General features: G+C 34.3%; 1 protein-coding gene across 6 annotated transcripts in view; it reads right to left on the bottom strand.

Moving 5' to 3' along the window:
* PTBP2 (polypyrimidine tract binding protein 2) overlaps positions 1-14693 on the bottom strand; it is a 48462-nt gene that overhangs the window by 19970 nt on the left and 13799 nt on the right. For 5 of the 6 annotated variants that reach the window (XM_053950087.1, XM_053950088.1, XM_053950089.1 and 2 more), the window contains 3 exons: positions 14343-14418; positions 3318-3490; positions 2749-2892 (listed from right to left, as the gene is read on the bottom strand). In XM_053950087.1, the coding sequence (XP_053806062.1) occupies positions 2749-2892; positions 3318-3490; positions 14343-14418 (393 nt within the window). The remainder of the gene's footprint in view (positions 1-2748; positions 2893-3317; positions 3491-14342; positions 14419-14693) is intronic. The other variant, XM_053950092.1, reaches the window with a different exon arrangement.

The following is a 14693-nucleotide window of genomic DNA, read 5'->3' as shown; positions in this document are numbered from 1 at the left end:
AAGGGATTCCATTTAATACTTTCATTACATTATGAAGCAAAACAATACAAAACAAGAGAGACAAGTGAGCATGCCAGGTAAAAATAATAACCATCATATGAGTGCATACTGCGTATTTTAAAGGCATTAGAGATATTATACAATTCCATGTCTTACAACTTACATGATACTCCTCATACTGAAACCAATAAATGAATAAAGAAAGTGGGGGGGGGGAAAAAAGACCTAGTGAAAACCAGTTGGGAAAACAAAATTTACCTCTACAGTTAACATTAATTACTGTAATTGGGTAAAAATGTCTTTTGATTACACTTCTTTTCCCAAATGCATGAAACACACAACTTTCAGCCACATACTGGGCTGAGTTGCATAATTATTTCCTACTCTTTCTATAAGCACATATCAATTAAATATCAGTCCTTACAGTGACTGGAAAAATTTAAACTGTATAACCCAACAAACTACAACTCCTGAAGTCAATTTTAACATATGACCCTTGTCAGCACTATCTATATATATTTATACACCATATTTCATTTCATTAAAATTAATGTGAGTACATGAAGGACTACAGGACTAAACAATTGTAAATATTAAAATTCTTATGAGTATTTTGTCAAACAAGCTCAAAATAACATCTAGCATCATACTTAAGTAGCCAATTTGAAGACATTTAAGTAGTATGTAACACTTTTTTCTTACTTTTGAAAAATTGAAACTAACTTCAAAAGATCAGATACACTACCCAAAGTGCTTTTATTCCTAAATGTTGCAGTGTCTGTACAGAAGGACTAAACCCATGAATTTATAACAGGCTAATGATTAAAAAGAAGCACAGTTAGGGGTCATTCTATTCCCAATTCTCCTACATCTAGATAATGCACTAAGAGATACGTCTTGTATATCAGAGTTTAAATGCTCTTCTGTGTTCTAATGTCTCACAGGAAAAGAATTTTCATAGAATTATAAAACTGAAATGAAAATTAAAAATAGTCCCTTTCCAAACTGTTTATTCAGAACCAGCTCATTCTGAGTATATAAGTAAAAATAATCTCTGAAACTACTATTACTGAGCAGTTCAGAATGACACAGCTTAATAGAACCTTTCCAGCCAAGGCCTGGCTGTTTAAAGTACCCCATGGTTAAATAATTTTTCCTGTCTTCTTTTTAACTAAGATACTTGCACATTTCTCCAATTTTTTATTCTATCTTGCTAGTTATATATACTAACATTCAAACATCTTCACATCTTCCTGCCTGAACATCCAGAAAAAGACAAATGAATCTGGGTTGATGAGAAAAAATTTTAATCTGATTTGAAAGCTTAGTATTTTGTTTCCATATTATGTATCCATAAAAATGCCAGACTACAAGCAATATCTGCACTATCTCTATTTTACTAATACTTATTTTGCTATCTTTATTTTTTACAGAAAACAGAATGTTCAAGCATCTTTGTTTTTTAGAATGCTTCATGAGATAATTACAGAATGCTTACTGCCAAGTAACTATTTCTATTACTCAGTTATAAATTAAACTTTAATTAAGTTCTGGAAGACTTGGAATATAGGTTAAGATGGGGTAGTAATATGCATGGTAGCATAAAAGCTTCTGAAAAGTCAGCACATCCTACAGGTTGAAAAGGTGAACATGTGAAGCACCAGATGAGAATCAGCAGGGAAACCAGAGGACAACATAAGACAACACTTCTTAAGGCAGTATGTCCATCCACTACAGGTCAAGACAGAATTCATCCCCTACTCTAGCTGAGGGAAATTAAGGTGTTTATTTTTCTTTGTAACTGACATTTGAGAGGGTGGGTAATCTCTATAAAAATAAATAAAAGTATTTTAAGGAACAAGACTATTTAGCAAGACCAACAGGAAAATCAACACTATACTTGATCTGAACCAAAATATCTTTCAACAGATTACCCTGAAATTGCTTTCAAAGGCAATAGCTATAATTTTACTATTTACATGCCCTAATAGAGGACACAATTACCAGAAACTAATTTGGCACTTACACTGTTTTTTGTATCATCAAAAATGCAAGATATGAAATTAATCTTAAAATAACCATCAGACTTCTGGTAGGTTTGAGTCGCTTATCTCTCTATAGTTTGTATGGATTGGTCACCACGTTACTTTTGCTAATTCTTCAAGTCTACTAAAAACAGACATATGTATCTGTATTTGTTGTGAAATAGGTCCTGGAGAGGCAAGTGCAAAATGGTATTTTGTTATTAAATACATTCACCTCTAGAGTGATCATTATGGTATTATTGTCCATTAAAAGCAGATCACAAGCTGAGGTTACCTGTGCTACTGGAGTGATCATCCAAAGCACTGAAACTTAGGCATTGGCATTAGCCATTACCACTAGGGGAATTCAAATTGGAATTGGAATCTCAGCTGTCAGAACATGAAAGGTAATTCTAACCATCCTACAGTCTATAAACTAAGACAAAAACTTTGAAGTTATTTAGAACTTTTAAGTAACTATTAAAAACACACTTCCGAACCTTTGCCTTTTGACATTAAGGACACACTAAGAAAATTTATTGTAATGGAAAGTTCACAGAGAAAGCAAATCCCTTTCAATGCCACAAAATGGAACAATCATAGGTAAGACTACAGGAGTGAACAAATCCAAATGATTCAAACATATGGCACATGAGCCAAGAACATGTGCCATGCCTCATCTTCTACTGTCTGCATTTGTAATACTACTGAACAGTAAATTTACCTGGTTAAGTGTGTTATCAGTCTTTAGTTCTTTGTGATTGGAATACTGGATATAAATGGGTTGGTTCCGAAGATGAGGTGTCACAGCAGAGTAGTAATTAACCATAGTGATAGCTGCTTCTTCTGTGGCAAGTTCCAAAAATGCCTGTAATTAAAAGAGGTCATTTTCAGTGTTTACAACGCAGGCAATCTTCTTATTAGATGTACATAAAAAACCAAAGGGCTTGATAACACATTTTAACAAACTGATATCAGTATTCAGAAAATGTCATTCTACACATACCAACTTTATTTGCTAAGCTACTTAGCTCCAAAAATTCATCTGTGAAGATGCAAAAATAAATATTTATCTTCCAACTAACTTTTTGCTTTATGTAGCTGCCAACCATCCCCTGTTTCTTCCCAAAGTTTACTAAAAGATGGTGTAAGTTCATTAAAAAGAAATAAAGGAACAAAAGGTCTTTTTTTTCTAGAATACTTACTGCTTTATGACTTACTTCAATAGCATTTTAACAATATATTTTGAAATCAGACAGTAAGCATATCAAAAAATGGAAAGAAACAAATTACCTGGTTTTTCCCTTTCAGCATCAGGATGTTGGTTACTTTACCAAAAGGTAAACCTAAAGCAATAACTTCTGTTTCTGTCACTTCCCCAGGCAATTTCCTGATATGAAGAACACGAGAAGGAGCCCCATCCATTTTATCATCACCTTTGAATTTCTTGTTGTCATTACCATTGGCTGAAAGACATATTCAGACTCTATTTGAAAAGTTTACTGATATTATTAACGCTTTATTAAAAATGCTTTTCATGATAAACATGTAATTAATTTTAAGTGAGCCATTTCATTTGGTTTAAGTCAAATTCAAGGCTTCAGAACAAATTCTGCAGAGACAAATGCTAGTTTCATGAAAGGTGGACTGTTCAAGACTTAGTCATCTGACAGAGACCACAGCAAATCCTTTACGCCTCACTTTCAGTGAAGCATCTCATATACTAACATGGAATAACATATTAATCATGTTTAACAAGGGCTCACATAAGAACTCCAACATACATTAAAGTAAAAACAGTTAGTGACTACCCAGAGATTTTTTGAAAGAAATAAAATGGTGGTGAACCATTAACAGATACCAAAGTTTTCCTAAGAACTGCCTGTACTAAGGAACTGGACACAAAAAGTAGAAAAGTAACAAAGGAAGACAGGAAGCATCATTAATGCTGGGAAAGATCAGAGCAGAGAAAGGGGATGACCCAGAGGACTGACATCACAAAAGGCTGATGAAACCAACATTTAAGGTAGAAAAATGTCCATTCTGAACTATGAGCTCACTCATAAAAAAGAAAAAACAACTAATAACACAATGCCGCCAACACAGATAGGGATGAGGGAAGATCCAGATAAATTTCCCTAAAAGAATCAGGGGAGCATTAACATCAATGTACAAAACACCAGAAAAACTATTTAGAATACTCTCCAGAATTCTAGAAAAGAATTACAGCAAAATTCCAGCTGGAGTTCCTTTTGCTTGATATGCAGCTAACCAGTTGAATGGAAGAAATCTTGCATTTGAAAGAAGGCCAGAAAAAAAATATTTACTTTGGTTAAAAATATGTCAGTGGAGTAAACATCAGAGTCAAGAGCTAAAGAACAACACTGTCATAAGATATAATAATAATTAATTCATCAGTGCTGGAAATCAGCATGCACTTAGATATTAGTGACAAGGCTTCCCTTTCTTCTACCAAAAAAGATGTTTAGATTTATCTAAATACAAAATTCAAAATATCTTATTAGTTAAAAACAGTATGCCTTAGAGGCACATCATGCAGTAACTCCATACCCACACCCTGTACCACAAACATCAACCCTCCTCCAAAAAAATTTTCCATGACTAAGGTTTTAAAAAGTTCTTGCACCAAAGAACACAAAGTGTTTTCCACCTTACTACAGCAGACAAAACAACAAAAACCTAACATTCAAGACTGGTCAAAATTCAGCTAGCAATATCTCCAACTGACAATGCTAGAATCCATGCAATAGCAGGTATTTTGGCCTGCTGCAGAGAAAGACAAATTTTGGTGGAACACAGAAAAGTAAAATTTGAAAAATACACACTGACCTAGGATATGAAGTCTACACAGGACTCTAACCTGTACCATTTTGGCAAATACGGTGAGATTGAGCTTCCAGGTAGCCATATTTCACTTGTTCAAAATTATACATTATAACACTATCTCAAAGAGACAGACAGCCAAAGTTTATGAAAAAGTACTTTTACTTTTCACCTGAAGCTCATCACACAATGGTCTTCCCTAGTTCTCAATTTAAATCTCTACAAAAATAAAAAAAAACCTGAATAGAAGAAACAAGGCAAATTGCAAAGGATAAAAGAATTACAGTGAAACTGAAGCTACAAGTCCAATGCCCTTCATACTTCAGCTTTCTGAATAATTTCAAAGTTTCAAAAAATATGAAACATTACCAATCAGAAATGAAAATGATAAAAAGTTTTCAAACTGAAGGATTTTCTGAAATTAAGATATCTCTTTTTTTCATCACCAGAAAAATATTCACCTTGATGGCTCAGATCAGTACTGACAGAACTGTTTTGTCTTTAGTGTGGTTTTCAACAGACAATTTTAACATATTAACCTTTCCACAGCATCATGTCCAGGAATTTATTTTTCACGAAACTAAAGCTTTTATTTAAATTAGGCTTCAGGTAATCCCAGCATTTCTAGTAAAGGTATCACTGGCCAGTATATAATCACTCACATATATGTATATTAAATGTTCCTTTAATATTATTTAACACAATAATTTATTAAGTAATATATTACCCATTTGATTTTGCATCTATTAGCATTGCTACCTAATACTGGCATTTTACACAGTTTTTCATCTTTTGCTGCAGTAAGTTTAAAGAATAAGCCTAAAAGAAGCATTTTGCTGTACTAAATATGTGTATCTTTTCCTAAACAGGAACTAAGAGTGTTAACTTAATTCACATATACAAGCCTCTGACACAATTTTATTTTTACATGGTCTTAAACCTCAACTACACTCTACTTTTAACTTTTTCATTTACTGTAAAAAAAGCTATGTAGACAAGTGTCTGGGCAAAAACATTTATGTAAAAAAGCAGATAAATATATTACAGCAATATATACAAAAAATACAAAATTAGGCACAAAAGAACATATGGCAATGAGAAAACAGGGGGTGAGAGGGACAGGATGGGGAACTGGCAACAAGCATTCTCAATGCTGTGGAATTGCCCAAAAAAAAGTTTTTAGCAGTAGGGCAAGTAAACATGACAAAAGCTCTTTATTACTTATTGGCAAAAGCATCTCTTGTACAATGAAAGCTGAACTGGTACCATTCATTAAAAAAACAAGCTAACCTTCTTGAAGTAAAATTTATGCCAAAAGATTTAACAGTGGATTTTGAAAGACAGAAGAAGTTAACATGTCAGCTGCTGAATGCAAAGAGAATATGTACTTTTTCTACTTTTGGTTATCCATTCAGCATCATCTAACAGTAATTTCCTGTTCCAGTAATGAAGTGTGTATCACACACTAAATATGCATGCACATACACAAGTGAACTTTTCAAGACATTCATGGAACAAATTAAATTTAGCTTTTAGGAAAGTTATTGAGAGATTCTGGCACTGTATGAAACCTCTCTAACTGTAGTCTCTTTATTTGTCATTATAAATGGTACTTCTCAGCTGAAGACACATCATTAAATTGCACTTGGGAATAGAAAACCACATTTACAACATGGGAACACAACTTGTTCAGAGCCATTGTAAGGTGAATTTAACTCTTAAAACAACAATCTCATCCTCTAACAAATTTTATTAGCAGAATCAGTGTCCATAAAGGTTAAAAGCCAAGTCAAGGGGAACAAGGTACTAGAAGAATAACGTGGTCTTTTGGTAGAAATAGAGTCTATGCCTAAGCAGCAACAACTGAGAGATCCTTCCCCATGTAGCACTTAAAACAAAATTGCTGAAACCTAGGGGACAGACCAAGGGATGTTGAAGGAGACCTCACAAGCTGACTAATAACTACTGCTGAAACTCCTGTTAAACTGGAGACTTACTGGCAAGTAACTATTTCATGAGGTAGTTTGGCTTTCACTGGACTTGAAAATCCTAATCCATTCAAACATTTTGCTGCTAACACTTTAACAAATATAAATATGCACTGAAAACAGCAGGCTACAATATTTACATTGGGAGAAAAAGTTTTAAGAGGCACTGGGAGAATGATTAAAACACAGTGTTAGTTCATTTACAAATCAAATTATAGCTGCAAATACATAGCTTAAAAAAATATAAACTCAAAAAATTAGAAACCTAGCTCTGAATCATAGAAACATTTAGGTTGGAGAAGAGCTTTAAGATCGAGCCCAACTATTAACCCTGCACTGCCAAGTTCCACTGAGCACAGGAATGGTTCTGTTCAATTCAGACTACCATAAAAACCCATGTTCTGTATCAACCATAGCACTGATCTAAGTCCTGTGCATCTCTCCACCAAGGAGATGAAGAATTCCGTTTCCAAGTGACATCCCGCAGCAATATCTAAACAAGATGTCATCTTTACTAATGATATTCAAAGCATTATTCTCACATCCAACTATAATACTACAATTTAAATATAATTGATACATAAGCCACATCCCTGTTGCACAGATTTCCTTCAATTCAGCATAAATCAACTCATTGAAATGTAATGCTTACAAGTTGACAAAGCCTTTAAATGGCTGTAATCTGAGCAACTTGGGTCCTGGCATTTTCAGTGAGAAACTCCTATTTTATTAAACAAAGAAATAGGAACTTAAATTAAAAAAGCAACAAAATGAACTGCAGTATACACAAGGCATGTTTTAAGTCCAAGTCATTCAATCATTCAATCTATGAATATTCAATGCAACCAAGCAGTTTTTGCAGAAAAACAATTCTTCAAGTTCAGCATAACTCCTAGCAAAGAATGAATAGCTTACTATCTGAAAATAACTGTTTTTGCAAATATATTTTAATAAAATTTCATCCTAGAGGAGCTTTTCTCTGCACTTTTTAAAATGAAATATATAAATATGACCTAGGAGTTCTGAGACCTTTATTTTAGATGCATAATTTTTCTGTATAATAAACTTCTTTCATAAGCATACAATCTCTTAATACAGAAATGTAACTATGTGGGTACAGGCAAAAAAAATGTAAAAATGACCACAAGACACTGCCTATAAACTCCTGCATATCTGCAGTAGTGAAATAATATATAAACATACTTCCTGCAGAAATCACTCTGTTTCACAACTGCTAGTTCATACCAGCAACTAAGTTAAAAAAAAAAAAAAAAAAAGATTGTTCAGTTTGTAATACTAAAGACAAGAAGCTTAATAGCAGTAGTATTCAGTGCTGTTCTATGTAGAAAGCACTTCCTGTTTTCCCTTGGCTAAATATATGTAATTTAATATTATCAGCTAGTAGAACATAGGATACATATCCAGACAGGAAATAAGGGACTAAGAGAAAGGCAATGCAATTGCAGATATCTAGTTTACAGTTGTGGATTATGACCAGACAGAAGTATTAAAATGTTGCACTGGCTATTGAACACAATCATCTGCCTCAACCAACCAGCAACAAACTGCAGACAATCACAAATTGTATAATAGAGCCCACTGTGGTTTCATTTCTGGAAACTTCTTTTCTTAAAAAAAGTTTTCCTGGATGTACCCTACCCTGATGTAAGTGATAGAATGTAGGAAGAGAGCTGTTGTCTGATCCAGTGACCTCTCCCAGGCTCCCAAAAGCAAATATACAATACCTTTGCTTTAGTTTGTAAATCTTCAGAAGTTCAACTTAAAGATAAATTCTGGAATTCAAAATGTTTGAAAGAACAAGAAAAGGAGATACTAGACTCAAAAATACAATAAAAACACGTAAGATATGAAGGTGTCTGAAGTCCACGTGTTAACCTTGAAGGTTAGGTTACATGGTCAGCATTAATTACACTTTTGTTAACAGGGTATTTTGCTGTTTATCACAGACATGAGCCATGTGCATATGAAAATCTTGACCAACCAATATTAAAACTATCTTACACTATAAAGACTATTGCTTAAGAGGAATTTGAGCTTAAATAAGTAGACACAATGAAACAAAGAAAACTTTAATACAGCTTTTAATTGGCACATCTGCACATAGGCTGTGCCTGTTTGAAAATGCACTGAGCACTGAGTTTTCTAAGCAACTATGATAACACATTTTCAGTATGGTATAGTGGCTGTTCAGTGTTGCAGTCTAACATGAATGCACTTAATTTAGTCCTTAAAAAGATGTAAAAATACCACAGGCAAGAGTGAAATTCAACTGAAGTAGAACGATGAGGTACCACGGCACAGCGATGCAGACAGAAATTACCCAAATTAATAATAATAGCCACATTTTATTTCTCACACCCTGAGATTTTTTTATTTTTGTAAGTTTCTAAATCTGCATATCTGTATAAATATGTAAAGTATACAGTATTATTAAATTACAATACTTTCCAATCACATGTAATGTACTTCTTAAAATCTTTCCAATTATTATAAATTGTAATCAATTTGCAAACTTCAGAAGTAAATTACCCAAGTTTAAGCATCATTAATTTTAACTAATAACCAATTTTACTTAATGTGCTAGCAAAAATGGCACATCTATGACACATCTATGTTTACTGCCCAAGTTAAATACAGCACTTGAAATATTATTAGTTTCTATGCCTCAGTGCTAAGTATTCTGTTAATACAATGAATTACCTACCAAAGTCACTCCTAACATTCCCTGCTAATTAAGTAAAAACAAGATCAACAGTATCATCCAAAGCTCCAGGAGTCTGGTGAGCTCAGCTGCAAAATGATTTTGGAATGTTTCTACTGATCTACCTTAAACACACAAATGTGAACAATGAAATTGATGGCAGCTGTAACAAGAAAACCTGTCAATTCTTCTTGTCTTTGACAAGCCAATTTTCATAAAACTTTCATCAACATCTTTCACTTTTTATCTACATCCATTAAAAATGTTACCTTTTTTGTATGTGGATTTCAGCAATGAGTTCATGGCATGAGCATCTCCATACAGATAACTCTTCCTACAACTTCCATTAAGCAATCCTCCATCTTGAACAGCTGAAGCCTCACACAAAGTTCAGTGAAAAAGTAACCCCTTTACAGAGGAAACAACTTTTCCAGTTTTTCAAGATAAGGGATTTTTTTTCCTTGCATTTAAAATCTGCAGAATAAACAACTGCAGCTATGTATTTACTGAACATACAGCACTGAAAGGTAAAATAATTATTTATGTACAATCATTTGCAACCTGTCTTACTGATGTCTTCAAAACCACTAGCAATGTCAGAATCAGCAATATTTATTTAAAGATCCCGGTTACAGCTCTGGTTTCTCAGAATCCTGTTACCAAATTGTATTTTAGCTTACTTAAAGAGCCTTTCTAGTCATTGTGCACTAAAACAAAATTAACTTATGGATCTTTATGAGAAGATTATGCTCTCCAAAGAAATCAGAATCAAGCAAGAGTATGGCAGAAAATTATAAACTTTGACAATATTTTCAAAAAAAGCTAAAGGAAAACTAGCAGTAGTTTAAGCAGTAGTAAAAGGCCTGTGGTTCTGAGAACACAACTTTAATGTCAGTTGGTGTTAAAAACATCAGAAACTTACACATGTAGCATAAAAAAAAAACTTCTTAAGCTTAGATATTTCCTGATTTACAAGCTGTTCTCTCTTCCTACAAATGCTAATCTAGTGGATGGGATCCTTGCCTTAATGTTTACAGAATAATATTCTCCCATACTGTCCAACCTAGTTCAGGAACAAAAATAAATCTTGTATATTTAAATATAAACACTTAACACTTAAATGAAATTCCTCAACAATAACAGCAATCAAATTTGTCCAAACCAGGGTTCAGAATTAAGAGGTAAAAGTCATCTTAATCCAAGCTTTTACAGTCTTAAGACTGCTCTTTTACAAAAGACACAGAAAGTACCTAAAACAGTAACTTCACCTGTAGTGACTGCTAATGTAACACGCTGTCACCTACACAGTCTGGAGGATGGATACAGATGACAAAACTGTTTAGAAAATGCCCAAGGATCAGGCCTCGTATTTTGAGCCATTACCAGTGGTTTAAATTATCAGTAAGAATGCAAATCAAACATTTGTTCACCAATTTCACAAGTTTCTTTCACAAAAAAATAGGAGAGGATTCATCTGCAAGACTCCCTATAGGGCAGAGAAACCATTCCCCTTTCATGCCTTTCACTAGGAGAGAAGATTAGAGCAAGAGTATTCATAAAAGCATTAAAGTACTACAGTATTCTCACTGAATGAGGGCTGAATACAAAAAAAAAAAGAAAATCATCACTAAAGGAACTGTATCCATGATAAAAAGGCAGGATGTTCATTTTTAAAAAACCATCTTCAGTCTCACTCATAATGACACAGCCCTCAGTTCCACCAAAACCCCTCCCCTTCCAAGAAAAGGTAGCTTTTTGACAACTTAGGCATTTTGGTTTAGGATAATATTTCTATAGCAGAGAAAGAAATGAGGCTGTGATTGACAAGATTTTGTTCAAAGTTTAGGCCTTCTAAGGCACTGCTATTGATAACTGTTTTTTTGACAGTGTACACTTTCACCAATAAAAGGCTCAGAGGATTACAAAGACAAACCATCTCTTTCCTCTGTTCTCCTAGCTATCTACTTAGAAAAATATCACAGAATCAGATATTGGAAATATCACAGTCAAAACAAGAATTGGTTTCTATATTCTGCAGAAAACAATGGCTAAGTCTCATAATACCATGACACTTCCCAACCCTAAGAATGAAAGGGCAAGGAAAAGTATTTGTTTTACACTGGCAGATATTTACAACATGTCTCATTTACAAGGGACTTAATAAATGATCACAGGGTCCCTGAAGCCCTAGAAAATTTGGAAAAGATTCATCACCTTGGCTACAGAAAAAAAAATTGTTTAATTGACTAAAGTTTTAAATTCTTCTGAAGAGAAAAAGTAATAGCAGAACTGAAGCAAAAGGAGGACATCAATTCAGATAGAAAGAATACTTGAACTCATTTGGCTTCAGGAGATGGTTACAGAAAAATTAACACACAGGTTTCAATTTCACATCTGACTACTTCTGAGTTTACAATCTGAACTTGTAAACTGTGCAAGTCTGGAAAAAGTACTTCCTGGTTCACAGTGAACAAGACAGCTATGGGAGGATATATTCAGAAGCTGAACAGTATCCTACTCTACAGGGTTTTTCTGTGCTACTTCAAAAAGGCAGGCAGAATGAAATTTGAATCTAGTACCAAGAAAATGTTTAAAAAATAGAACACCCAAACAAACTAGCCCCCTTTTTACAGACTGCTATAAGGAATGACTTGAATTACAGCACTGCATTCAGATTATGGGTTTTTGTTTATTTTCCCACCAACCTTCTTTACGTATTACAGAATTTATGTGAAACGTTTAATAACAGGCATCTGATACTACAGGAGCCAGACCACTACTTTGACCACTGCTGCTAATGAGATTGTTTCTTGAGTAGTCATTTATGGTTATGGATGCCAAAAAAACCCAAACAGAAAAACCCCACCCACACCAAAAAAACTCCCACACACAAAGAAATTCCCAAGAATAAAACCCAAACCCTTAATTACCTTAAATAGGGTGGAAATAAAAACAAAATGGGAAGCAACGTATCTGTTAAATACATCAAACTTCTATCCCATACATCAACCTAATGGGATCAAAACACACTTTTCCATTCTCAGAATTTTTAAAGGAAGAATTTCGGTGTAGGGGCTGCTTAGACAAGCTTTCATATTTCTTCTTCCAAAACCTCAAAATTATAATTCTTATTTCAATTTTTTTTCCTTTACCTCTTTTTTTCCTTTGATAAATTAATTTGCATTTAATTTCCTGGAACTAAAATTTTATCTAAAAATATATGGAAAATTTGGTAATATTTAGGACTTGGTCCTGTCTTAATGTCCACTGCTGACACCCAAACCCTCCTGTGCACACAGCTCCTTTCCATAGTAGTTTCTTGTTTAAGTAAAGCAAACTGATGAAGCACTAATTAATACCCAAGACTGAAAAGGACATCAAGAAAATGAAAACAAGAAGGACCTCTTTCAGAACCAGAAGGAAGTAAGAAAAAGAGGGAAGAGAGTCAAATGTTCTGGGGTTCCAAAATGGCTATGGCTACACTGCATTTCTGACTTATTCCAAAGTACAACCCCTCTTCACCTTTGGTTACAGAACTGCCAGTGGAAGTGGTTTTCTGCTGCCACACTTCTCCACTCAATACCACACTGTGTCTACAATTGTGCAATCACATGACTGATCAGTAAAATGCTCCAAGGAAATCTACTTTATTTTGTCAGAATATTTTAATACTGCATTAACTTATTCTGCAAGTGTATGAGCACTCCAACAGAAGAGTGTAGCAGAAACATGTGGATTTGGAGGTTTTTCTGCTTGTGCTAAAGATGTAAGATGAGAAAGCACAGAGCTACCCATTCTGGCAAGAACTGTTACCACAGCACCCTAACAGTAACATGAAATTGCACCCTGAATCCCAATCTCTTACTAATAAATTAAAATGGAAAGAGTCTGCCATTAATATCAGTGATTATACTTCTGACCCCATGAATACAGAAAATCAGGCACAGTAGAACAGAGAGCCAGGCAACTGACTAGGAAGTGCAGCAACCCTCTGATGCCATCAATTAATTCCTCCACATCTCTAAGGCAAGAGGGGAAGGAAAAAAAAAGAGAAAAAACCCACCAAAAAATTAATAGTACAGTAGAAAAAGAAAAAAAAAAAAAAAGCAAGACCTCTGAAATGAGCTTTCCAAGGGAACTCAATGTACATTCAACATACAGAAGCATCAACGGCAATAGAAGGTATCTTAGTGTGTGCCAATTAATGAAAAAATCTTTCTATCTAGCATCACCAGAAAACTGATTCAAGAACAGCCACAATCACTTTGCTCTGATATTCTACCACTGTGATCTCAAACTGAAGGAGCAAAGTGAAGCTTCCTGCTTTAGCAGTGAACCAGAACTCTCTCTTCCTGAATCCACACTGTATTATGAAACTGGCACTGTGGTGTTCCCTGTAATGTCCACACTTGCAGATGACCGTGTGTAAAGAAGTTGATGTCACACAGGAACTGGGCTGTTTACCTTTGCCTGGCAGCTGAGATCCTTACTTTAAAGGTAGCTGTACAAGACAACTGTGATTTTTTCATCCCATCACCCACCAACAATTTTGTGTGCAGACATCTGAAAGTTGCCTGTTGACTGTTGATTGCCCTCAGACACCCAAGGTTTGTAGGAAATACAAAGTCACTATATTTCTAATACAAGCCAACAGTTTATCCCTCTAGAGCACAACGGATTCTTGTTTTTGTGTGGTCCCCTCGTAAACAGGAAATGAGTCCAAGTATAAATTATAGATTTCTCCTTTGAAAGGGCATCACTTACCAGTAACTACCATGCTGCTCATGTTAGAGTTCGGGCTACTGAGTACACTGCCTGAAAGTAGTTCGTCAGATCCTCTCTAAAAAGAAAGAGACAGTAAGAGATTTTTTTCCTCTATTTTGTGATTTTTAAAGATGATACTTCCTCTTTTCAGATAAGTTATTCAGATAACAATTTGAAATCTAAGTAAAGCGGAATATTTACATGGCAATCTGAAATGAGAGCAGCTTAAGACAGTTGTTTAACCCACCACTGAAATAAAGCCATCCCTGGACACAATGAGAACTGCTGAACAATAATTTTGTCCAGCACTTCAAATTAAAATATAATTAAATAAATTTATTCGGCTTCAAT

This window comes from Vidua chalybeata, chromosome 9 (assembly GCF_026979565.1).
Source record: "Vidua chalybeata isolate OUT-0048 chromosome 9, bVidCha1 merged haplotype, whole genome shotgun sequence".
Classification (NCBI taxonomy): Eukaryota; Metazoa; Chordata; class Aves; order Passeriformes; family Viduidae; genus Vidua; species Vidua chalybeata.
This window is presented reverse-complemented; position numbering and strand designations above follow the sequence as displayed.